The 27,566-nt window shown below is 36.8% G+C and overlaps 2 protein-coding genes across 2 annotated transcripts in view; one reads left to right on the top strand and one right to left on the bottom strand.

The window, feature by feature from the left end:
- The window catches only part of LOC125232066 (tol-Pal system protein TolA-like), a 65,511-nt gene that overhangs the window by 9,664 nt on the left and 28,281 nt on the right, over positions 1–27,566 (top strand). The gene's annotated exons all lie outside the window — the stretch shown is intronic.
- LOC125232058 (mitochondrial glutamate carrier 1-like) overlaps positions 14,011–27,566 on the bottom strand; it is a 33,570-nt gene continuing 20,014 nt past the window's right edge. Inside the window, exons 6-8 of the mRNA XM_048137676.1 lie at positions 25,937–26,135; positions 18,239–18,379; positions 14,011–16,459 (exon numbers count right to left, since the gene is read on the bottom strand). Of these exons, the coding sequence (XP_047993633.1) occupies positions 16,318–16,459; positions 18,239–18,379; positions 25,937–26,135 (482 nt within the window). The 3' untranslated portion in view covers positions 14,011–16,317. The remainder of the gene's footprint in view (positions 16,460–18,238; positions 18,380–25,936; positions 26,136–27,566) is intronic.

Below are 27,566 nucleotides of genomic sequence, written 5' to 3' on the forward strand. Positions count from 1 at the left end.
CAAACATGTTTATCAGATGACATCGTCTTGGCAGTGTGCCTACAAAATACCGGTAGCAAAGAGTACATTTTGGTTAATAACAATACTAGCAGAAGACTTTTAGACACCATGTTATGTTACAATCTGAGGCAAATTGTCAAAGTACCTACAAGAGACGCGCATAACTCATCTTCTTGTATAGATTTAGTTTTCACAAATGAGACAAAATATAGCGTAGAAGTTCAGGATAATGGTATATCAGATCACAAAAGTATTATGGTAACATTAGAAACACAAACAATACCAATACAATCGAAAGCATGGTTCACACAAACCCGAATATTTAGCGATAATAACAAACAATTGTTTAAACAAGGTTTAAAGTCAATCGATTGGGATAAAATACTATTGAGAACAAATGACATAAACGCAAACTTCCAGACATTCCACAATATACTACAAGAAAACTTAAATAAATATACAAAAATTAAATATTTATATTCTCTTATATGTGTATGTTTATTCAATTTGTGTGTTGGAAATTAGAATAAGTATGATTTTTCATTTCGAAGCACCTACTCTTTCTGATTATGTTTTTTATTTCCGCTACCCAAAGGTTGTCTGGTAGAGATCGCTCTTTAGCGATAAGACCGCCTGTTGTCTGCCTCTATTTATAATCATTTGTTTTGTCTCCGCTGTATCTTTTTTCTGTATCTCTTGCTGAGGTGTGCCAATAAAGAGTATTCTATCTATCTATCTATCTATAAATATATACCTAAGCGGAGAATTAAATTAAAAGAACCGACGCAAACCAAAACGTGGCTAACAAAAGGCTTAAGATTATCATGCAAACATAAACGTCAATTGAGAACCTTTCTAAACATAACAAATAATGATATCCTTAGCAATTACTACAAGCAATACGAAAAATTGTTAAAAAAATGTATTAAAACCTCAAAAAAACTAAATAAGAATTCCAAATAAGAAGATCGAACAATAAAACAAAAGCTATGTAGACTGTAATAAATACTATTACACGCAAAAATAAACTTAGACAACATAAAAATATGACACTAAAAGTAGGAGACTTAGTTGTGGAATCACCCCAACAAATCGCTAACACGCTAAGCGACTACTTCTTATCAGTAGGCGGTACATCGGCGTCCACGCAGGGCAGCGCTGCAGCGCGGCCGCAAGCGCTCGGACGCGCGGTTATCTCTCCCGCTAGTAATTCTATTTACATTAGGCCCGTCAACGAAGGCGAGATGATAAAGTTAATACAACAACTAAAAAATAAAAATAGTTTTGGCCCGGACGAAATTCCATCGAGCTTAATAAAAATATGTGCAACTGAGTTAGTTAAACCTTTAACCTGGTTAATTAACCAATCTTTTGAAGAAGGTGTAGTTCCAGACCTATTAAAAATTTCAAAAATAAAACCCATACTTAAACCAGGGGGCGCCGCAAACAACCCTAACCAATATCGCCCAATCGCGCTTTTGCCAGCAGTGTCAAAAATTTTCGAAATGGCCATGTCAAATCGCATCTACAATTTTTTTGAAAAATATAATATATATGATAAAAACCAATATGGATTTCGAAAAAATCACTCGACAACATTAGCAGTTTATAATTATACAACAGAAATCATTGAGGTATATGTACTACGTACTAGAGGCGACGTTGCCAAGCGAAAACTCTGCACATGCTGACAAATGCGCGGGGTGCGGGGAGCGGTTATTTACGCGTAGAATAGGTCTACCACCAGATGTGACACATTATTATATTCTGCCTAACGGGAATTTTACAACCCAGCAAAGTATCTGGGATGCGGCGTGAAAGCTGGTAAAATGTGGATGTGAGAACAGCTGTAGAGGCCGTTGTTCTTGTAGACGAGAAGGATTGCCATATGCACACTCCTATGCAAGACCTGTCCTGTAATGGCAACTGTGAAATTCTAGGTATATTAGTGTTTGAATAACTCTCGCTTCTAGTTTGCTTGATGGTTTGTTTCAACTATTTTGGATAATCATTGTTTTATTTTTTGTTACAGTGTAATGGACCGCGAAGCACTCATCGAAGATGATATAGAATTGGATTTAGAGGTATTGGAAGACGAGGGCTAGGATCCTAGGAATCATCGTGCCAATTTTTTAGATTTTTTGTGTTAGATTTTTTAAAAATAAATACTGTAATCTTTACTTATTTCTTTTTAACCCCTGACGCAAAAACGAAGGGGTGTTATAAGTTTGACGTGTCTGTCTGTGTGTATGTCTGTCTGTCTGTCTGTCTGTCTGTCTGTCTGTTTGTCTGTCTGTCTGTGTGTGTGTCTGTCTGTGGCATCGTAGCTCTCGAACGGATGAACCAATTTTGATTTAGTTTTTTTTTTGTCTGAAAGCTGAGTTAGTCGGGAGTGTTCTTAGCCATGTTTCATGAAAATCGGTCCACTAGGTCGCGGTCTTTTTCAAAATTTTAATTTTGTGGTTAGGTTATTTATTCTACGTAGTTTAACATCTGTCTCGTGCAAATATGAGTCCTATAATGTATTTGACATCCTTAAGTCATACAAATATGGTACCAAACTTGGAATAGTAGCATAATGAATGCCTCTATATAGATTGAGACCGTATTTTCCTCCAGAGCAGAAGCTACCAAAACCTCAAAAAACTAACATCAAAAATCACGGTGGCCTCACTTCTTAAATCCATCCTTAGACCCTAAGGACCAATCCCACCAAAGGAAATCTTTGGTTCAGCAATAGCCGTATAATTCACCCTACAGATGCAACTATACGGCCGAAACATGATTTTTTGGCCGAATCTGGCCGGAAGGGAACCTTCGGTCAATCTACTATTTAGGCTTGTGTTGGTACTGTTGGTCATGAACTAATAACTGTTAAGAATGAAATCCCATGAAGGAAAAAGAAGTAATTTTTTTCACACTCATCAAACAAATTTATTGGTCTTTAGGTATTTTGTTGAGATTGGAGTGCACCTGACTGAATGAAATGGATAACAGATAGAACAAATTAGTACACAGTGTCATTGGCACAAGTGCAAAGGACATGAAAGAACTATGTGATATTTTTAACTCGAAAAATATGCCCTGAAAACCACCTGGCTTAACTTGGTCATAACACTTGTAAGCTTAAAACAATTTAAACATTTTTTAATCCCCTCAAATATAAAGGGTTAAGCCAGAATGTAATTCAGTTCTCAATGATCATTTTATTTCAGAAAAAGGACCCATGGCACTGAAAGTGTTTTAACCTAAATTATTAATATACAAGCACGTATATATAGAAAGTCTAAGGGGGGGGTCCGGGTCATGAACTCAACCGGATAAAAAGAGGTCTCGAACATTTAATTAATAATGATGCAAATTAAAAGACACTACTTCGTTATAAAACTATATTTAATCGTTTTCTTCTTAAAATTAGCTGATTGACAATATCATTAGCGTCTATCTGTTTACGGCAGCTATTTCCCGTCGTGAGGCTGGCGTGAGGCGCTCTTGTCCCGTCCTATTACGCAAAAATGTTTTTAACCTTTTTAAGGTTGAAAAACTTCTTTCAGCAGTTGCTGTAGATACTGGCAAAGTGGCCAGTATCAATAGGAACTTTCTGATCGAAGGAAAGAAATTTAGATCACACTGGTTGATGGCCCCAATAGCAGGTCTAGGTTTTTTTCAGGCTCCAGGGTTGACCAATGATTATGCCAGAGTTCGTATTCAGATTTGAGTTTGTGGTCTTCTGCTTCTGTTAACCCAAGAAAAAGTTTAGCAGCTTCCAGTAGCGTAGTTCCGTTTTTGTGGCGTTGTCAACATTAGTCTTCGTTGGCAAGACCTTTTGTATTGTGCCAACTGTGTATTCATGAGGTTGGAATCGAACGTCTAACTAGGATATCAAATGTTCAAAGAAAGGATAATATACGTTTCGCCGGTAGTATATCTCCGCAGTTTCCCCTGGAACATTATTGCGATGGGTTTGGCGACCAGTTGTACGAGGTGCCACTAGTTCACCGCCAGGGCATACATTTTCGGCGCCCTTGGAAAGAAGGTTCACTACGTAGGAAGAAATTTTTTTCATAGTAATGCCGTAATTTGAAGATTAACGCAATACAACATTTATGGATTTCATCAAACAGAGTGCGAAAGGGACAAATGGTTGAACTTTCGTAGTCGCATTCTAGTATAGTTACGTGTGGCTGAACGTGAATATCATGTACATAAAATAACAAACAAAATGGAGCACTATAGTGGCCAAGTCAGGAAAGCAGATTCGGAATTTGTCCTAACTAAAAGAGCAGATAATTATAAATAGTAAGCGCGATTTTTTTTTCCTATTGACTCGATTAATTAAGACAACCCGCCAGCGGGGAATCCGCGAACTTTCAAGCTTTTATTGTCTGCACTCAGCAGAGCTGCGGTCTTTGACTTATTTTGGGGTATTTTGACTTCACAGGGCGCCTATGTTCCCGACTTTTAGGCCTTATATTTCGCCATCACTATTATTTTTATAATAATGCTTAAGAGTTAATTAAGAGATTAACTGCGGACTCGATCGTCACCGTCGGGACGCCCATTTCGGTATTTTGCCACTAAGTGATCTGAGTGCTTTGAAATTCGCTCACCATCTGCTGCGACTCACAAAATTGCGCCTCCCTGAGACGTTTTGCGCCTTTGGCTTTATGAGGAACTCCGCTTTGGACTATCGGGTAGACTCATATTTTTGCATTTGGATAGCGACGTAACTTTGCCGTTCGCCGCACAATGTGGTTCGTCAAGGGCTAGAATCCTCCTTTTACGGCGCCCTAGCAACAGCACCCTTATGAATGGCAATATGATGCAACTTTCCACTTAATCTGAATTACAAATCTAGATTTTTTTAATTTCCGAATCCTCTCGCCATTTTGTGATATGTGCGCGCCCACGCAACGTATATTTTTTTGTATGGATTTTTCCACATTCTCGATTTTGGCGTCCCCTTACCATGTGGCGCCTAGAGCGGCCGCTCCACTCGCTCTACCCTTAATCCGGCCCTGCCTAAGGGGGGGGTTTGAACCCCCTGAACCCCCCCCCTTATATACGTCCTTGTTAATATACAGTGATATCTCTCCTAATGACACTATATCTCTATATTAAATAAAATCAATGATAATATATATATATTCTTGCGTTCATGCTGGAGTTGATAAGTACTATTACAGATACAAGATACAATTTTTATAAGGTATTCAAAGATATTAAATTTGGTGTTGGTATGTTTAGACAGAAGGGGTTATCATTTGACAACATTATAATAGTATTTTATGCAACAGGCGTTTAAAGGAGGTCAAAAAAGACGAGTGGCGTGAGTAACAATTTGAGGCGAAGCCGAAAATTGTTATTGAGACGCCACGAGTATTTTTTGACTCAGTTAAACACCGTTGCATACAATACTTTTTCTACGACCATGCACTTAGTTTTTAATAGTTTTCTTAAATAAATTTCGTGAAATTCATTCTGTTTCCTGTATTTTGACTCAAAGGTTTGCACTGTCAGCTCGGCTGCGCAAAGCCTTCCCGCGCACGCCCGCAGTGTCGTTATAAGGCGTTGCCATGGTTACAGAGCCAAACAATGCGTTTTCAGTTTTTTCGATACTGCGCGCATGCGCGGAAAGCCGGCGGACGCTGGCTTTGGGGAATAGACCTTTATGTAGGGTTTTAAAGATCTGTGCACGACCCTGTAAATGACGAATAACAGTTCGGGAGTAGAAAAACAATTTTACATGTTAATCTAATTTATTAGATCGTTGTAATAGTAAACTTGTAATGAATGATAGAGTGTACCTTTTTGCAATTTTTCTGCAACCAAACACGAATTTGATCGAATTGAGCTAGTGATGCCTGTGTGGTGACTGGTTAAGAATTTCACCACCCCCTTTCTTCCCGTGGGTGTCGTAGAAGGCGACTATGGGATATGGGTTAAATTGTGGCATAGGCGAGAGGCTGGCAACCTATCACTGAATGTCACAGTTTTGTTTTCTTTCAACCCCTTATTTGCCAAGAGTGGCACTGAAGCTTTAGTTTCATGTGTTCTGCCTACCCCTTTGTGGGATACAGGCGTGATTGTGTGTGTGTGTGTGTGTGTGTGTGAGCTAGCGATTCCGGTGACTGGAAATATTCTACGTTGGGCCCGCCGTCTTTCTTGGGGCCAATATTAGCCATTTTTGGGAAAATTTATTCCTATGTATGTCACAAAATGCACTTTTCACTAATATTCACTGTGTAATACGAAAAATTCAAGGTTTCAGCAAAATCTCACAAATACTCTAACGGCATAGAGTATGGAATGTAGAATTTAAAGGAAGCCTAACTGTCGAAGTAGAACAGTCGCAAAAATGACCGGCTGTCAGTGTTAAACTGAAGTTACAAATCTCTCCGCTAGGAGCGCATGTGTCGCTCAATGGACAGGAACATGACATGACATTAGACGTTCGTTTCTGTAGGCTGATTTCGTCAAGTTGTAAAGTAAAATTCATAATCCTACGGACTAAATTGACAAATGACTGACAGGTAAAATGATACCAGGAACAGCAAAATTAAAATAGGGAAGGGTATATGTCGATAACAATATATCGACAAGTTGTAAAGTACATACAACAGACACGTTTAAATCAAGAATAAGTATATTAGTTTCAAATAAGAGGTACACATTTTGGTTTGTTCTATGTATCTTCGAGGTAGTGGATGGATGCCACGCATTTTTACCCACTAGTTTTAAAACATAAAAAGGTTTCCGAGCCTGTAGGTAAAAAGTAAAATGCCATGTCCGACGATAATCAATTATCTGTCACGCTATGGCAAGTATGTCATAAATATCTATTGGCATGTCAAGACGTAGTCCGTAGGTTTATGGATTTTACTTTACATGTGGTAGTGCGCTTGCTTCGTATGCAGATGTAACCAGGTTCGATCTTGACAAGCGGTCTTTTTGTTATTATTTTTATTTTATTTGAATTATCTTTTTGTGTATTTTAATTGTGTTTAGTTACTGTTTTATTTATGATATGTCTATTTACATTGTTTGTCCCATCTTAGGTAATGTTGTAAGTCTTTCGAATGAAATTTCCTTTATTTTCGCATAAATTTAATTTTAATGTTGTAACAAGATTTATGGATAATAATAAAATAAGGAAAAAATATCTGTAGAAAAACATATAAAAAACCCTCATCAGGATTTGAACCCGGGACCTCTTGCTCCGTAGGCGGGGTTACTACCGAGAAGGCGATTGTCAAATCCTTATGTACCAGCGATTGCCGCGCCACCTATCTCCTCTTTTATATGTGCACATTTGATAGTTAAAGATGACGCTCCTCCCTCTAATCTCCATAGCATAGAGATGCCAGACAATATTTTCTAGTCTGTGGTAGCGTCGGTTTATTTGACGTTTGAGAGTTAGTGTTGCCATAAAATCGTGTATTATTCAATACCGGTTTTTGGACAACACTATTTCTACAGAGCTATCTGTTGACGAGTAGCAACAATATTTACAGAATAAGAGAACTCATTATTTATCAATCTTGTCAAAAGATGGCGCTAGGCGCTGCACAACAATGTAGTCCAGGGAGAATAGAAGTATCTAATCTCCATAAATGTAGTCGGCATGAATGTAATCCTATGTCGTATGTCTGTCGCCTGTCAAATTTATCATTGAAAAAGTGACCTTAAAATTTAAACTGGATAAAATTTCCACGTACTGACCAATGCTCAGACATACGAGGGGTTAAAATAGAGTTCCGTACCAAAGGTAGCAAAGAAACCAGCTCCGATATAGGTATTTTATGGCGGGCTGTAATGTAGCCCTATGCATTATTTAATTTCCTCGACATACATTTTAATTTTCCTAAATATTTTTGCGTGTTTCTATTTTTTAACCCCCGACGCAAAAACGACGGGGTGTTATTAGTTTGACGAGTTCTTTTTGTTTGAAAGCAGAGTTAGCCGGAATAGCCGGGAGTGTTCCTGGCCATGTTATATGAAAATCGGTCCACTATGTCGCGGGTTTTTTGTGGTTAAGTTAGTTATAAGAACAAATTACATGCTTCTTTATTTTAATATCATGAATATCATGATATCACGTCAATACACATTTTGAAAAAAAAAATTGTCATCTCAGTGTAGTTATAGATAGTATTTAATAGATGGCGCTAAAAAATGAGGTACGATTCTTAGTATGGAGACTGTAAATCCTATATAAATTAGCCTTGATTGCTAATACGGTATTAGCTATTGCCTGTCAAGCCGTTTCCGTCACTAAAAAAAGCAACAAATTATAAAAATCTAAGCGCTAATTATCTTCCCATAGAACATTTGGACGTAGTTTAGCGCAAAGGATCCATCCGAGGAAAGTTTAAATTCAATGTTATTTTTTTGTGTGTTGGATGCATTTCCTTAAACTACGTCCATTTGAACTTAACACTATTCTCTAGTGACAAAACTTGTATACACCGTGTTTCACTTAATACAAAAAACCTGAAAACCGTTTGTTCAGAAACGAGAGTAGAATCGATTAGAGCTATATCTTGATGGGGGTAATATTTTTGTTTAAATTAGTATGATTAGTTATTTTTTGGTTGCATTTCACTTTGGGATAAGTTAGATATTAACATACTCGTAGACAGCGCCGGCCCGTGCATTCGATCAGGGTAGAGCGAGTTTGAATTTCGGCGCCCTTGGGAAGAAGGTTTACGACGTAGATTAAAAAATCGCGAGCGTAGCGAGCGCGAAATTTTTTTCATAGTAATGCCGCAAGGCAATACAGAATTTATGGATTTCATCATACAGAAAAGGGACAAGGGTTGAACTTTCTCAGTCGCACCCTAGTATAATTACGTGGGGCTGAACGTCGATATCATGTAGGTACATAAAATAACAAACAAAAGTACTATAGTGGCCAAGTCAAGAAATCAGACTTGAAATGTAAACGCGAGAGCTGTGCGCGCGGAATTTTTCGTAAGTAACTAAAAGAGAACTGATGTAAATAGTAAGCGCGAGCGAAGCGAGCGCGATTATTTTTCCTATTGACGCAATTTATTAAAACTCAACCCGCTAGCGGGGAAGCAGCGAGTTTCCAAGCTTTGATCAATTGCAGAGCTGCGGTCTTTGGCATATTTTGGGGTATTTTGACTTCACAGGGCGCCTATGTACCCCACTATTAGGCCTTATATTTCGCCATCACTATTATTTTTATAAAACTAAGAGTTGTAATTAAGACATTAACTGTGAATTCTATCGTCACCGTCAGGGTGCCCATATATTTGAGAGTTGTAATTATTTTGCCACTAAGTGCCCTTCGGGATCTTAGTCCTTTGAAGTTCGCTCATCTCCTGTGACTCACAAAATTGCGCCTCTCTGAGACTTTTCGCGCCTTTGGCTTTATGAGGCACTCCGCTTTAGACTATCGGATATAGACTCATATTTTTGCATTTGGATAACGACGTAGCTTTGTCTTTGGGCCGCAAAACAATGTGGTTCGTCAAGGGCTAATAGAATCCTCCTTTTACGATGCCCTAGCAACAGCGCCTTTATGAATGTTGGTATATGTTGGCTATGTGGTCCAACTTTCCACTTAATCTGAATTACAAATCTAGATTTTCAATAGGAGTATTAATTCCCGACTCGTCTCGCCATTTTGTGAAATGTGCGCGCCCACACAACACAATGTATAATTTTTTTTGTATGGATATTTCCACATTCTCGATTTTGGCGCCCCCTTACCATGTGGCGCCTAGAGCGGCCGCTCCACTCGCTCTACCCTTAATCCGGCCCTGCTCGTAGATTGTAGTCCGTACAAATGTAATACTTAGGTTTAGCTTTATACCTACTTATCTACAATAAATATTTTTCATTTTTCATTTTCATTTTAATTTTTTTCAGTATTTAGGGGTATTAATACTGGCTGGTTACTTGGGCGATTATTTTTTCCGCTACGAGTTTGACGTTGTTTGTCAGTTTAATCTTAATATTTATCATAAGTCATAACAAATTGAACTCGTACCTAATTACAACCTTGTCATTCTGAATATTGGGTTTAAATTTGCTTACTGCGATTACCTGTCCGATTTGAAGTTTACTGTGACAAAGCTTTAAAGATACTTTAAAGTCTTTTACAATGACATCTTAGCTGTCTATTGGTAAACCTTAATGTCGTTGCAGTAACGTACATAAATAATAGTATTTTATACAATCGTGATATAATACAAAGCTTTTCAGTCAAGTACCATGTTTAGGCCACGAAGCTTGCTGAGTGGCCTAATAGTACGGTACGAGAGTGAAAAGCTTAATTATATCACTATTGTATACAATACTTTTTCTACGAGTCATCTTCATCATCAATGGACGGAAATATCATCATTCATGCAAGTTAAAATTATTGTTAATAGAGTCGTTCACCGTTGTATCAACATCGAATTACCTAGCAACCAATTGTTTGTAATAACCGTCTCTGATTGGCCAATAACGCGACAGATAAAAAAAATGTGTTTCAGATGCAGGAAAATTTGCCAGGTATCGCAAATTAGTATAGAAATTGTATGAAGTTCTATTTTTGAAATAATTACAGTTAACTAAAGTCAACTATAATGAGCTTATTATAATTGAGTCGGAACTGCCATAGAGTATCCAACACTGAAAAGTTAGCACTTATAGTTTAGTCTGTAGTGCCCTAATTGACAGATTACAGTCGACAAGTAGAAAAATAGTTTTATGGTTTATGATGGTAGTTAGCAATTATTTTATTGAGTGTAGAGCTAAAAGTCAAGTAGAGCTGTACAGAAATCTAAAAATTCAATTTAAAAAAAAAGTAACCATCAGATTAAAAGATATTCTACTCTAGATGAGTTTAAAAAAATAAAAATCTGTTGGGGTGTCTGAGACTTTGAGTGATACCGGAAACACGTTGTATAAGTAAAACTTCACGTGTTGTTAACGTAATATTTATTTTCTCAAACATGCAATGAAATATTGTCTTTACGTTCCTTAAAATGGGCTGGGAAGTATCGCTTTTTGGGCGCAACAACTCGAGAGGACTGTAAAGGGATTTCATATTATTTTTCAGGCCTAGGCCTGCAAAGTAATTTTTTTTTTAAATATTGTCCTTTAGAGCATTTTTTTTTATTTCATTGCATGTTTGAGAAAAGCACTATACATGCCTCGGCGTGAAAACGGATTCCCGGCCTCGTATCCCTATCCGGCCTCACTCACACGCTCGCTCGGCGGTATATACCCACTTGGCCGGAAATCCTCATTTTCCCGGCTTCAGTAGGCCTAGCACATGATGGCCGCGGGAGTATGTCGCCGCGAGATAGATGACACGTCTTTGTCTAATTGTATTAATGACATAAGGACAGGTAGTCTATCTCGCGGCGACATACTCCCGCGGCCATCATGTGCTAGGCCTACTGATGTATTAGTACTATTTCAACATCTACCTATATTTTATATATCTAAATAGTTGCATCTGTAGGGTGAATTATACGGCTATTGCTGAACCAAAGATTTCCTTTGGTGGGATTGGTCCTTAGGGCCTAAGGATGGATTTAAGAAGTGAGGCCACCGTGATTTTTGATGTTAGTTTTTTGAGGTTTTGGTAGCTTCTGCTCTGGAGGAAAATAGGGTCTCAATCTATATAAAGGCATTCATTATGCTACTATTCCAAGTTTGGTACCATATTTGTATGACTTAAGGATGTCAAATACATTATAGGACTCATATTTGCACGAGACAGATGTTAAACTACGTAGAATAAAGAAGAAATAAGTAAAGATTACAGTATTTATTTTTAAAAAATCTAACACAAAAAATCTAAAAAATTGGCACGATGATTCCTAGGATCCTAGCCCTCGTCTTCCAATACCTCTAAATCCAATTCTATATCATCTTCGATGAGTGCTTCGTGGTCTATTACACTGTAATAAAAAATAAAACAATGATTATCCAAAAAAGTTGAAACAAACCAGCAAGCAAACTAGAAGCGAGAGTTATTCAAACACTAATATACCTAGAATTACACAGTTGCCATTACAGGTCTTGCATAGGAGTGTGCATATGGCAATCCTTCTCGTCTACAAGAACAACGGCCTCTACAGCTGTTCTCACATCCACATTTTACCAGCTCTCGCGCCGCATCCCAGATACTTTGCTGGGTTGTCCATATGAGAGTTGGTAAAATGTGGATGTAAGAACAGCTGTAGAGGCCGTTGTTCTTGTAGATGAGAAGGAATGCCATGCACACTTCTATGCAAGACCTGTAATGGCAACTGCGATAATTCTAGGTATATTAGTGTTTGAATAAGTTTCGCTTTTAGTTTGCTTGCTGGTTTGTTTCAACTTTTTTGGATAATCATTGTTTTATTTTTTGTTACAGTGTAATGGACCGCGAAGCACTCATCGAAGATGATATAGAATTGGATTTAGAGGTATTAGAAGACGAGGGCTAGGATCCTAGGAATCATCGTGCCAATTTTTTAAATTTTTTGTGTTAGATTTTTTTTTAATAAATACTGTAAACTTTACTTATTTCTTTTTTATTCTACATAGTTTAACATCTCTGTCTCGTGCACATATGAGTCCTATAATGTATTTGAAATCCATAAGTCATACAGATATGGTACCAAACTTGGAATAGTAGCATAATGAATGCCTCTATATAGATTGAGATCCTATTTTCCTCCAGAGCAGAAGCTACCAAAACCTCAAAAAACTAACATCAAAAATCACGGTGGCCCCACTTCTAAAATCCATCCTTGGGCCCTAAGGACCAATCCTACCAAAGGAAATCTTTGGTTCAGCAATAGCCGTATTCTTCGTTTTTTTGCCTTGTACAACTGCGAATAAAAAGAAAGCACATCTAATTTATTGCATAGTACATTACTACAGAGGCCGGGACAAAAGCGGGAAATATGGGGTTACCCGCCTCAGACCTACGGGCCTCGCTTTGCTCGTCCGTCTATATGTATGTCTTCGGCCGTCAACAACATATTTCCCGCCGAGGTATGTATAGTGCTTTTCTCAAATATGGTATGAAATACATAAAAGTTTACTGAAAATAAAAATCTTTTCCCCTCACTAGCTCAGAAACACGTGTTTTGTCCTTTAATACCAGCGGGTAAAAACGCATTTTATCCACTAGTGGGTAAAGTAATTTGACCTCGAATAGAGTCAAATTAACTGCTTTAAAATTGATAAAAGTAGGTGAATCTAGTAATAAAGATGATTTACCACCTGTGAAACTACTGGTGGCAGTGATAAACGCATTTTTTGCGTTGTAGTTTCCTCGCTATAGTGAGGGGAAAAGTTTTGTGTTACACTCGGGTGCAAGTGTATTTTACTTCTCGTGTGTTAAAAACTCGCAAGTTCAGGATTCTAATCTCGAACCACTCGCTTTGCTCGTGGTTCAACTATAGAATCCTTTCACTTGCTCGTTTTTCAATTCCACACTCGGCGTTAAAATACAACTTTGCCCCCTTGTATAACAAATAACTATTAAATAGCTGTATCTCCTAAACCGTGCGTCGTAGCGCAAAAATAATCAAATTTTCGTTCCCCTGTGAAACATTCCAAAAAGAAATCAAAACGTTAGCACAAAGAAAATATTGCGTATACTATACACAAGTTGAAGTCTGAACGCTTGTAAAGTCCCTTTTGTTTTTTTTGTTTTTTTTTCATTTTTTCCATACATTAAATACAGAGGACTTGTACCGGTTCTAACCGCACCTGAAACGTCATACTTCGCGGCCTATTATAAGGAATTCATACCATGTTTGAGAAAAGTATATTTCTGCTGTCTTCTAGATGAGAAGTGGTCAATTGTTGAAGAATTTACTACAATTCCCATTTGCAGAACTGAAAGTGTTTGTTCGCACTTGATGCTTAATCCATGTCTATATAAAAAGTAGACTCTCTTTCAATAATTTTGATATGGCAAACTGAGACATGTTTCATTTAGGATCATCTTATACATATTGGAGAATCCCAGAGGAAAGTCATGGAAGGAGTTGCCTAGTTTAATTGACATGATCAAACATATGTATAAATTACATTACCTTATAATACCACAAACACATTTATAATGGTTTTAACAACGTTGGCATGTTATTGTCTTTATGATATCTTTATAAGTATAATAGGGATTAAATATATTCGTAACACGGTTATTCAATAACGCAGACGAAAAATGTAGGCATGCAAACAACATCAATTTTACGACATCTAAGTCACTTTAATAATTGTACAGCGACGATTTGTACCGTGAACTTGTCTCCTTACTTGTACTAGATAATACATAATTGCAGGGTGCTTCCATGCTACTACGGTACTTATATAAGTTCCTATATTTCGTTTTATAAATGAAGTTTCTACGTGTATGGTACCTACGTAAGTTTTCTATACACCGTGGCCCCGAATAACCTGAAATATTTTAACAGTGTATTCCTGACCACATCTAGAGACTATAATGTCATATTAACTTTTCTGGATATCGCCTAGTTACCAATTGAAATAAAAAAAATATTTTCTTAGTAAGTAACACTTAGTACAAAATGCCTTTTTAACGGCGTTGGTGCCATTATGGTGTCTCACTATCCTCATTGATAGATGTCAAAAAGTGAGATGTAAAATCTTTCAAAAAAGAGTTTAAAAAACGTTAAAACTCATTTTAAGTGCCAGTTTTATGAATAACATTTACTTTTTATATGAAAATACATTGAAAAATCTAAAAAAAAATATCCAAAGATTAAAAAAGACATATAATATTTTTTGCTTGTTTTACATCAAAAACGCGTGGTTAAAATATTTCAGGTTATTCAGGCCCACGATGTATATATTTTACTCATTAGATGATGTGCAATATCTTAACAGACTTAATTTATTGTAAATACCACGTTGCGGACAAACAAGCATATGATCAACCTGATAGTAAGCACCCAGTCACCATATCCTAAGGACGCCTGCATTTCCAGTGGCAATACCTGTGAGTTCCCGACACTTAACGGAACGGACTTTAAATTAGATATAGGTATTCAAGTATAAGGGCCAGTTGCATCAACCATATTAAATTTGACAGACACATCATCGTCACGCAGCAGACGTCTATGGAACTTCCCATACAATAAAATTTAACGAACGCTTTAACGGTGACAGGCGGTTTGATACAACCGGCCCTAAGATGTTGTTTGTCAATGTATATTGGCAGTGTGATAATATACGATAGTCTTATCAGTGACTATCGAGATGAGAATCGTATTCTACAGAAACACACCACATACATCATTCAATTGACATTGATAAAATTGGACACGAATTAAGTTAATTTCATTCTACCTAGTTGACTATTTTACACGCATGATATTATTGTCATCATCACTGATAAAACATATCAACTTCTCTAAATTAATATGAACAAGCGACTAAAGTTAATAAAAGCGGTCGGATATCTTTAGGAGAGTGTTCTTTTGGACAGAACAAAGTACCTATCACATTATTTTACTTCATATTATTTCTCATCCACCACAGCTCATATGTGTAAGGTATATTGTAAAGGCAGCAATCAAATAATTATATATAAAAATAAAATAACAAAACATACACAGCCTAGTAGTTATACATATTTGCTTACTTTGCGAAATAATGACGTTTTGCAGTTTACAATTTATCATTTAATTCCAACAGTAATAGAAATTTGTTTATTTGTTATAAGCGGATTCAGTATAACGAAATCTTTAAGAACTCACGCACCATGTTAAAGAATAAAATTATACATACAAAATTCATTATATTTCATGAATCAGCTAGCCTTTACTGCAACAGTTATAATAAAATTACGGTAACAAAAAAATAAATTAATATCACTGATTTGCTCTTGACTTAAGTAACTTAAAGTATAATTTTAATTTAAATAACTGAGCTATAAGCGTAACAGAGGAGCTTACAACGTAAACACGATTGATTTTCAACAATAATAAAAAGTGTACAATGATTCCGAACAATAACCGTTCATATATCGAATAGGATTTGGAATATCAGTTTACTGAGACATCTCATGTTTCAAATAAGTTTTTAAAAACAATTTTGCAAGTTTGAATAACGACTGGCTCATGTAGCTCGCCGGTTTAAAAAAAACCCCATTTACTCCCAAAGAGAACTAATAATTTTCAATTAAATTTCCATCACATCACAGAATATAACACATACAGAGCGACAATAGAACATTTTAACTCGAACGCTCACCCACCAATTGCGATCAGCGCCAGCTGATAATATTTGAATCGTAGATTCCGCTTATCGTGATGCCGATGTCGTTTATCTGGGGATGCCGAGCAGCGTCTCCGCGATGCCGAGGTAGTAGATGGTCTGCGCGATGCCGAACAGCGGCGCGATCACCATCACTCGGCAGGCGCCGCCTTTGAAGAACGCCATCACACCCTCGTTCTTGAGCGTCGACCTGCGCACAAGGTTATGTTAAGCCAACTGAACAAATAGCATATCAGCCCATTCTGACATATTTTTATTTATTTTTCCTACTCCTGTACTGTTATTAGTCATTTGCAGGGTCGTGCGATCTTTAAAACAAAACCCTACATAAAAAGGACGCTTTTGATGGACGAGGGCGCGGCCGATATCTTGTATCAGCTACATAAAATATGTCAAGATAAGTCTAGTCTATTGCCATATTAAAAAATTGGTTGTCTGTAAAGTCGGTTTACGGACGGTAGTTTAACGTGATAACGTCAAACATTACAGTAGTATAGACAGGGGCGGTCAGAGTATAGTAAAAGGGGCCCGATTCTGGGACTTTTTCACGTTTTTTTGTTTATTTATTTATTTATTAAAAATACACAAAAGTTAACAGTATTTCACCAAAGCACTTATGTGGTAATATAATTATGTACATGTTAAATTGACATAAATAAAAGCAAACACACTTAAAAGTTAAACTATGGTTATTACATTAATCACCTAAGGAGTGTAGAGTCTATGAACCTTAAGAGTTTTCTGTAAAACACACCAACACTATCAGCAAATATGTCAATATCGTCTGTCTCCAACATGATGCGGTTAAGAGCAGCTCGGGCTCGAGCGGTGCGCCGGCCGCCGCGAACAGGCGCCGCCGCCGCCGCGCCGGCACCGCGCCCGGCATGCCAACCACCACATTCGCTCTTGGCACTTGCAGCCCCATTCTCTCAAGCACGGATGCGTCATCTACTCTATGGTGAAACAGTTGGCGGTAATGCATAATATGCAGCAGTTTCCGTCTGGTTTCTAGAGTTTGAAGACCAACCATTCCTGTTACGAATAGAGATGGATACATATATGGGTAATATCCGTACAGTCGTTTCTAAATGTGCCTACAGAACTTCCTCTGCACTCTTTCTAGCATAGTGTTTTGTTCTTATTAGAAAGAATGCATTAAAATAAGCATCTTTTATAAATTAAAGTTTTTTTTAAAACCTACTAATTTAGGAGTTAGAGTGGTGCAAAGTTGCAAAATTTTCCCGTAGCATTACTAAGGCGCCAGAGACAGAAAGCGATATCGACGGAGCCCCGCTTATTACAGAAACTGCACAGAATAGGAGCCTTCGGCCGTTTGAAGATACCTAACGAACCTAACCTATACCTATATAAAAGTCGTCATTTTGTATCCTAGACCGTTTGCGAGACACGCGTTAATTTTATTAAAGTGCTAGTGCCATTTACTAATCTTAGAACCCTAATATCTCAGTAAATATTAATGGAGAAGAAAAAGTTTATATAACAAAACATCCTTATTTAAACGTGTTCTATATGATTTATCAATATTAACATAGGTTATATTGGTAAAAAAAATCATCGTAAATTTATTAAGTCTCTGGCGCCTTAGTAAATACTATGGGAAAATTCGCAACTTCGTACTGCTCTAACTCCTAAATAAGTAGGTTTTTCAAACAACTTCATTCTATAAAAGATGCTTATTTTAATGCAATCTTTCATGTTTTTAAATTACAAACACTCAAAAATAATAAACACGGGCGCGCCATCTGTCGCAGCTGTGGTGCTTTACTCAGGCCACACGCTACAACCATACCGAGCGCATCGATCAGCCGCTTAGTTCCAACGCGCGCCAATAGATGGCGCTTAAGCTATATTGGGAAACGGGACAATGACGTCATCTTTTTCGTGCATGCTGCCCGTAGTAACGAGTTATTAGACGTTATCACGTCAAAAAGTGTAGAAGTATACTGACGTGATGCAGTCGACGATGCCGGAATACTGGCGCTCGCCGGCGCCCTTAGTGAGTGTCTGCATGCGCGTCTTCACCACGTCCAGCGGGTTCACGCCCACCGCCGCAATGCAGCCCGCCATGCAGCCCGAGATGAACGACCACCTGCCACCACACGATGTTTAGGAACATGTATCTAATATTAGTAACTCTTTACTATAATATTGTCCTACCTAACATAATTGCATGCTTTCTTTCTACTAACAATAGTATACACCGAGTTTCACTTAACACTAAAAACCTGAAAACCGTTTGTTCAGAATCGAGAGTAGAATCGATTGAGCTATATCTTGATGGGGGTTATATTTTTATTTAAATTAGTATTCTTAGTTATTTTTTATGTGCCTATTCTATTGTATTCGTAATACAACATTGTGTATATTGCATTGCTAGAGGTTGTTTACCTTTTTCAGTATTTGGGGGTATTAATACTGGCTGGTTACTTGGACGATTATTTTTTCTGCTACGAGTTTGACGTTGTTTGTCAGTTTAATCTTAATGTTCATCATAAGTCATAACAAATTGAACTCGTACTTAATTACAACTCTGTTATTTTGAATATTGGGTTTAAATTTGCTTACTGCGATTACCTGTCCAATTTGAAGTTTACTGTGACAAAGCTTTAAAGTGTTTTGCAGTGACATCTTAGCTGTCTATTGGTAAACCTTATTAGCCTAAGAACGGTGCGATATTTTTGAAAATAATTCTACAACAGTAGTTTTTTTTCATATACAGCGTTTAATCGCAATTTAAAAAACCTATATTTTCGAATCCACCAATAGTTTGGAATGGAAGATATTAAAAAAAACTACGCCCAAAAAATAAGCGTTTTCTTTCAGCAAAATACCTCACAGTAATTTAATGGTGGACACATGTAAAAAAAAATCAGTTTTAAGGTTTACAACCCGAAGCCACCTAAATATATGACGGGAAATAAGACTTTTTTTAATGATATAGAATTTTTGAATTTTTTCTAACGTGCTCTAGAGCAAATATAACAACAGATATTTTTAAGCAGAAATGAATAGCACATAATATTTCAGATATTTAGCATATAAAAACCACCAATATATTTATATGGAAATAAAAAAATCTAAATATTTGACCGGGCAAATAAGGAACAGATAATAGTACGAGGTTGACTTTTATTGTCCCCATAAAACAATATTAACGCATGATAATCCACCCAATAAGTTTGATCTTTATTTAATACTTTAATTTAATAATATATTTACATTTTGCGTGGTTTGGTTTGGACCTTAGTGTCTTACATTTAGGAATCCATATGGCAAACCACCACGCCAGTGGAGCTGGGCCGAGAGTAGGTGATGAGCCGTGTCGCATGCTTTTTATTCTGTTCTTCTATTACTATACACAATAACGTAAATGAGGAGGCACACTGACATTTTACCCCTCCAGGCGGCGCCTATGCAAGAGTCTAGGCATGTCACTGTCATTCATATGTGTGAGAGAGAGAGAAAAAACATAATTATCAGCTTCTCGCTCTCACGTCTCACGGACTAATAGGGTGGCGCCATCTGTCATATCCTTTGAGTGTTCCTCCTCATTACATGCCTATTTGTACATAAGTAATATTTTAGGTAAATTAAAAACAGACGTTTCCCACCGATAATAAAGTCCAAAGTAATTAAAAAAAATACATATTTATTTTAGGCATCCGATTTGACAGTCGTCGAAAAGAGTATATACTTGTCAGTACATACATCTATCTCACGTTTTTCTCTTCTACCATTTGACAGATCTCCGTCATCTTGTGAAATGTATTCTTCCATTCTTCAGAATCGTTGAAGCAACGCTTGTTACAAACACGCGAAAGCTATGCAAAGTCTAATTTCGACCCCTATGTCACGGCCAGGTATAGCCCCGGCGATTATCGTTAGACTTACAAGCCACAGGTCACGGGTTCAAATCTCAGTGTCGCATACGTAGATATTACAGCTTTTTTAATTCATTTTTTTAATTTTTTTATTTATATTATAAGTTGATGAGTACAAGCTACTGCAATGACATTAAATACAAGGACGCAAAATTCATAACAAAAATGTTTTAAAAATCTGGGTCTAAATTGCATTTAGAACATTCTTGTTGATGCTAATAACGTTAACTTCTTATCTGCTTAGGAAAAAAATCGTTCATGCCATAACCAACTTAGTGTATAAAGACCTAAGTATCAAAATTGCAAATGGAACTGCGACACACTAAAAACTTTTTATCAAAATACCTTTTGTCATAATATGCTCAAATGACTTATATGTCAAAATGAATTGCGAACGAATATTGAACGAATGGAGCCGCTACCAATATATAATAAGTATGTAGGTATATATTAGATATTTCCAATTTATTCCATAAATAGAAATATGTACCTAAAAAAGGCCGCAATTTTACTTCTTCATTACATAAACTTTAAGAATACCCTACTGTATCATCTTTATCTTGGTCACTTGTACTCCGTTTATTACAATAAATGTATGTAATGTATGTATGTGTAAATTTCCTGAAATAAATGTCATATCTTGTTGTCACAAAGAAAAATTTACAGGGCTTCCAAGAATCTCGAGCTGGAAGGATACAAATTAAAATATTTTCTATGAAAATAATTAAATTCGACAGCAGACAACTCAAAGGTTAATCGGATTTATTTATTATAGGCATTTGTTTTAAATTAAATATTAGTGGCTCTGATCTGATAGTAGGATATTCTTTAAAATTTATTTTCAAAAGGAGATTTAATGTTGGTAATGCCATTCAAATAATATTAGAAGTGTCTACGCGAGTGTTCGAATTTAATTATAGGATAGCACATATTGAAAGTACTGTAATATGGGTACAAAAGCCTGCCTATTGAAATATAAAATACATAGCAAATAGTTTTTTTTTACTTTAGTACTTTTACAATATAGTATTTTTACAAATAGTATTTTAGCAAATAGACTTTTCGACTTTTTATTTACATTTCTCCCACATCTGAGACTAGCTACATACCGACCATACAACTGACTCTAATTAATCTTGGTTTTAAAAAGTGTAAAATGTAGACCTAAGTGCGTTTTCACATTATTCGATCCGATATCGGATGTCGGACCGATATCCCATACATTACAGGCGGAATCTTCGATTCTTCTATTGATATCCTTCCGACATCCGTTATCGGATCGGATGATGTGAAAACGGTCTAATAGCGACTCAATAGTTTTTGTTCCTTGATGGTCATTCATTTGAACTAATAAAATTATTTATTTAAATCTATACAATTACAACGATTATTATAATGTATAATACATTCATTTTGTAATGTAATCGAATAAAATAACTTATAGAAATATATTCTACCCTTTTTGCTTGTTTTCCGATTACTATTTAGCCAAATTATTCTTCATTGAGTCATACCATGGACTTTCAATAGGGACTGAGCTCACACTTTTTTTGCCATACTAAATTAAACTTTATCACCGGTGCAGAAAGGCGTTCTTATTAGACTAGTAAAAGTGTGTCCACATGAGAGGGGCTGGTGGCCACAGTTGGGGCTGGTGTCCCTCTCGCACGTGTGACCAGTGTTAAAGAGATTACTATAGTAGTAGTATTTTTACCTGTATGATAACTAAGTTTATAAACTTCTTAAATGATTTTTGTATTATATCGAGGCAAGGATATTAATACCTTGTAACGAATTGGTAAGTCATTATTATGAAGCCATAAAACCAAAGATTTGCGCAATTAAAAAAACCTTTAATTCGGTATTAGTAGATTTGGTAGTAACTTTGAATATTGACTGGTATCCCCAAATAATGACAGTGATGACGTCATTCAAATAATTTTGACAGTGGCAATAAGTGCGAGAGGGAGACCAGCCCCAACTTTACCCTTTCATGTGGACACACTTTTTAGGGTTCCGTAGTCAACTAGGAACCCTTATAGTTTCGCCATGTCTGTCTGTCCGTCTGTCCGTCCGTCCGTCCGTCCGTCCGTCCGTCCGTCCGCGGATAATCTCAGTAACTGTAAGCACTAGAAAGCTGAAATTTGGTACCAATATGTATATCAATCACGCCAACAAAGTGCAAAAATAAAAAATGGGAAAAAAATGTTTTATTAGGTACCCCCTACATGCAAAGTGGGGGCTGATATTTTTTTTCATTCCAACCCCAACGTGTGTTATATTGTTGGATAGGTATTTAAAAATGAATAAGGGTTTACTAAAATCATTTTTTGATAATATTAATAGTTTCGGAAATAATCGCTCTTAAAGGAAAAAAAAGTGCGTCCCCCCCCCTCTAACTTTTGAACCATATGTTTAAAAAATATGAAAAAAATCACCAAAGTACAACTTTGTAAAGACTTTCTAGGAAAATTGTTTTGAACTTGATAGGTTCAGTAGTTTTTGAGAAAAATACGAAAAACTACGGAACCCTACACTGAGCGTGGCCCGACACGCTCTTGGCCGGTTTTTTGGCCTAACAACTCAATCTAGCTGAATAATATAATAAATCTATGAGTCATACCGGACAACTGTCACTGTACATTTGTAATCCTTATTACAAGGGCATATCGTCTAGCGATGGTTAGCTAAGACAGAGTATTGCGGTTAGTAGGAACGATGTTGAACCTTAGGTTACCTTCAATCAATACTAATACTGAAAGACAATTTTTAAACTTATTGCATTACATGTGTCTAAAAAAATTTCAATGAAATGGCCTGTAAATCTAATACTAAAAAAATCAATATTTAAAAAGAGAGGGTTGAAAAGGGTATAAGAGATTAAAAAATAATAACAAGAAAAAAAGATTTCCGCTGCCGAGGATCGAACCCACGACGTCAGGTCAGGAGCGCGCCCATCGTCTTACGCTACTATAACTGAGCTATTTAAGCGATAGTAAAGGTGGCGAAATATATTATTATACCGCGATGTAATGAAAATACGAATGAATAACTAACTTTTGAAATAATGCAGAAAATGACATCGTCAATAGTAGAGTTTGTAGGTAAATGAAAAATATGAAAATACTTCTTTCAGTACAGGTTTTAGCGCTTCTTGCGTGCATTTAAAGGTGGCTTATTTTTTATACTTCTTTATTATGATCTTAACGAAAAGTCTGTTCCAATTTTTTTGCTGATATAATTTTTGCCGTGAATGTTCTTCCGAGCTAGTAAAATATTAAACTTCCGTTTTGTTTTTAGGGTGGTTTCAGTAGAAATAGTGTTTCAACACATAATGTATGTACAAAACAACCATAACTTCACTTGTCCTATTATTGCTTGTGTCATAACTAATTTAATTACTCCGCTTCTTATTACTACGAAGTATCATTCACAAAAATAGGTGGTTTCTTAATGTGTTATAAAGGTCATAAATTAAAGTAGTCGAATTTAAAACAAAAGTCCTGATTCCATTTTCGCCTGATTTTTAGTGAATTAAAATAATATTTTTTTTTATTCTATTATACGTTTTTTGTCACAAATTTTGGTGGCTTAACTAAAAAAACTATTTCAAATTACCAAACTTAATTTTTGGTGACATAAAAAGTACTGTTATAGAATCAAGTTATTTTCCCAGTAGTAGCAAGACCGGATGGTTCCTAGGCTATATGTCGTTGCAGTAGCGTACACAAATAAATAGTTTTATGTTTTATGATGAAAGTTAGCAATTATTTTATTGAGTGTAGAGCTAAAAGTCAAGTAGAGCTGTACAGAAAATTAAAATTCAATTAAAAAAAAAAGTAACCATCAGATTAAAAGATCAATACTCAAGATGAGTTTAAAAAAATAAAAATCATTTGGGGTGTCTGAGGTTTTGAGTGATACCGGAAACACGTTGTATAAGTCACGAAATGTAAACAGTTGGGTCAATCCCACGGGTTTGACGACCAGTCTGGCGCAGTCGGTAGTGACCCTGCCTGCTACGCCGCGGTCCCAGGTTCGAATCCCGGTAAGGGCATTTATTTGTGTGATGAGCACAGATATTTGTTCCTGAGTCATGGATGTTTTCTATGTATATAAGTATTTATATATTATATATATCGTTGTCTGAGTACCCACAACACAAGCCTTCTTGAGCTTACCGTGGGCCTCAGTCAATCTATGTAAGAATGTCCTATAATATTTATTTATTTATTTAATCCGCGGCAAGAGTAACATGAGTCACGATTTTAATGCATGTTCCATTTATTCACGATGCAAGTTCAAGTGATAATATATCTCTAAATAAGTGTTATGTGTGTTGTACTTTCCCGATATAATAAATAAATAAATAAATAAATATTATAGGACATTCTTACACAGATTGACTGAGGCCCACGGTAAGCTCAAGAAGGCTTGTGTTGTGGGTACTCAGACAACGATATATATAATATATAAATACTTATATACATAGAAAACATCCATGACTCGGGAACAAATATCTGTGCTCATCACACAAATAAATGCCCTTACCGGGATTCGAACCCAGGACCGCGGCGTAGCAGGCAGGGTCACTACCGACTGCGCCAGACCGGTCGTCAATATATATATGCATAGATCCTTTAATTTGCAGCTGAATTTAAAAGAAACATTCAATGAAGTCGTGACAGTCATGGGAGCCGGGGGTTCGCTTTGCACATAAGTTCCGAAAACTCATTGGTACGAGCTGGGGTTCGAACCCGCGACCTCTAGATTGAAAGTCGCACGTTCTTACCGCTAGGCCACCAGCGCTTCTTTTTGTCTAAATGGATTACGTGTAATTGTTTACAATTAATCTAAATATATAAAAGAAGAAACTGACTGACATATCAACGCACAGCCGAAACCTAGTATTCTAGAGTTTCCAAATGTGGCACGAAAGTTCCTTATAAAGTGTAGAGGAGCACTAAGGATTTTTGAAAATTCACCTCTAAGGGGGTTTAGTACGCGGGCGAATATACTTAATAATACTTGCGTACGGCAGCAAATATACCAACTAGAACAAAAACATTCTTTAAAATTTTGTTATAAGTATGATTTATAAAAGCAAAGAGTTATACATAATGACTGTCAAAGTGAAATGTGTATTGTGTAGCCATAGTGCATAGACAGACCGTTTTGAGGATTTGACCTATATTCTCTAATATGACTCAAAGTTCTATTTTTTTTATGGGATAGGAGGCAAACGAGCAGACAGGTCGCCTGATGGTAAGCGATCACCGCCGCCCATGGACACCCGAAACACCAGAGGTGTTGGAGGTGCGATGCCGGCCTTTAGGATGGGTGTACGCTCTTTTCTTGAAGATTTTTTTCCTATTAGCTACTGATTATTATCAATCATATTTGACTATAAGTTACACCAAAGCCAAGCCACTATTGACTTTATTTGTTCTTTATAGAGTTGTCTTTGATAATAGCTATCCCAAAGTGGCACATCACATTGTATCTAATGAGTAGATAATTTACTGAAGGATAAATGCTAGTACTAGTGCAAGGTAGTGTAAGCGCTGGTAGTTTAGCTAGCGATAAGAGAGTGCGACTTTCAATCGGTTGGGTAGGGAGGGCGGATGGCAGTCGCTATCGTAAAACTAGTGCCCACGCCAAATCTTGTGATTAATTGTCACAGCGGACCCCAGGCTCGCACGAGCCGTAGCGAATGCCGGGACAACGCAAGGAGGATGATTAGTGCAAGGTATTAGTGTTAGTACCAGAAGGGCGGGCCGGTGGCGCCGGGCTGCTTGGGCCCCAAGTCGTTGAGGATGGCGAAGCTGGGGAAGTAGATGACGCTGAAGGAGATATCCCGCGCGGCGGTGGCGCCGAGCCCCTTGTACAGCCCCATGATGCCGCGCTCGGCCAGCAGCTTGTTGATCAGCTGCATCGCCGTCTGGCGCTCGAACTTCTTGCCCTCTGTGGAACATACACTCCAGTTAGACCAAATAGACTCCACCCAGCGAGGCGCTTTAACGGAAATGCGACCGTTTCATAGTAAGGGCCATCTCACAAACGTTTCCCGAGAGTTAGTTTCTAGTTGACTCTATGGCTGCGGGACACAACGGCGGTGTAACTGCGTAGCGACTATATTTTTTACTACACAAAGGCGCTCAAAACGTCTAGTGTGGGTTGGCCCGTACCTGGCAATATAATGAATCAAGATTAACCTTATAAGGTAAAATACCCCATAATGGACGGTGATGCCATTATGGACAAAAAAACACAAATCCTTAAAAATAAGTATCTAAAATTTGTTTCTAAAAACTGACGGCTATGTACCATAAACTAGAGTTGTAGAGCTGTTTCATTTTGAAGTTTCAATTAATTCGGTTATTTCTAAAGAATTTGGCGACAAGATAAAATTCACCAGTTTACTGAAAAAAATATCAAGACGAATTCTTAGTAATGTTGCTAAGAGAGTTGAGTTCATGTATAAAATAATAAAAAAATAATACTCTGTGTAAACTTGAATGCGTTTTACTTACTACATTAAGCATGAGATAAGGTATAAAACATACTAGTTTGTTGCTCCAAAGATATAAAGAAATGGCGTTATTTTGCGAGTGTCCATTACTGGAACCGAAAAACTGCGTACCTCCTAAGATGGACAAGGAACAATTTACAAAACCAAAATTTACAAGAAACAATCCTATGTTTAAATAACCCAAACTAATTGTATTTATGGCATATAAAATTGACTCATTGAGTATCAGTTGGCTTTAAAAGTAAAATCTTAAACTTATTTCACTGTCCATAATGGGGGATCCATTACTGGAGAGCTGCCGTCCATAATTGGAGAAAAAACACCTAGTTTTAATTTGTTAACTATGAAGAAACCAATACGAGTATCTATTCTGAAATACGCTTGAAATGTAAAAGAAGGATAGGACATTCAAGATTTAACACGCTTAGCGCTAGAATTTTTACATTTATCAGTGAAATATCAAAAACAGGCGAAATTTTTTCTTAAACTGTCCATGATTGGGTCCGTTACCTTATGCGTATAATTAAATTGGTGAAGTTGATCGAATGTTGAGTCATTATTATTGAGACGGGTTTTTTTCAGCTACAGTGTTAGGGCATTATTGGCCACATAAGAAAGGTTGCAGCTGAATGGATTGTCTTTCGACACGACGTCTTTGGACGGTCTTACGAAATTGTTTTGGGGATGACTTACTAGCTCTTACGATACACTATTGTATAAATGAAAAATATTCTAAACTTACCAAAATCTGAAACATACATTGAAAGGTATTTGTTCAGATGTTCACTACTACAATTTAGTCTAACATCGTTTCGTTTTATCGTTTAACGTTCTTAGCATAGCAACACGAACGTTTGCTAAAG

The sequence above is a fragment of the Leguminivora glycinivorella genome, chromosome 1 (genome assembly GCF_023078275.1).
Source record: "Leguminivora glycinivorella isolate SPB_JAAS2020 chromosome 1, LegGlyc_1.1, whole genome shotgun sequence".
Lineage (NCBI taxonomy): Eukaryota > Metazoa > Arthropoda > Insecta > Lepidoptera > Tortricidae > Leguminivora > Leguminivora glycinivorella.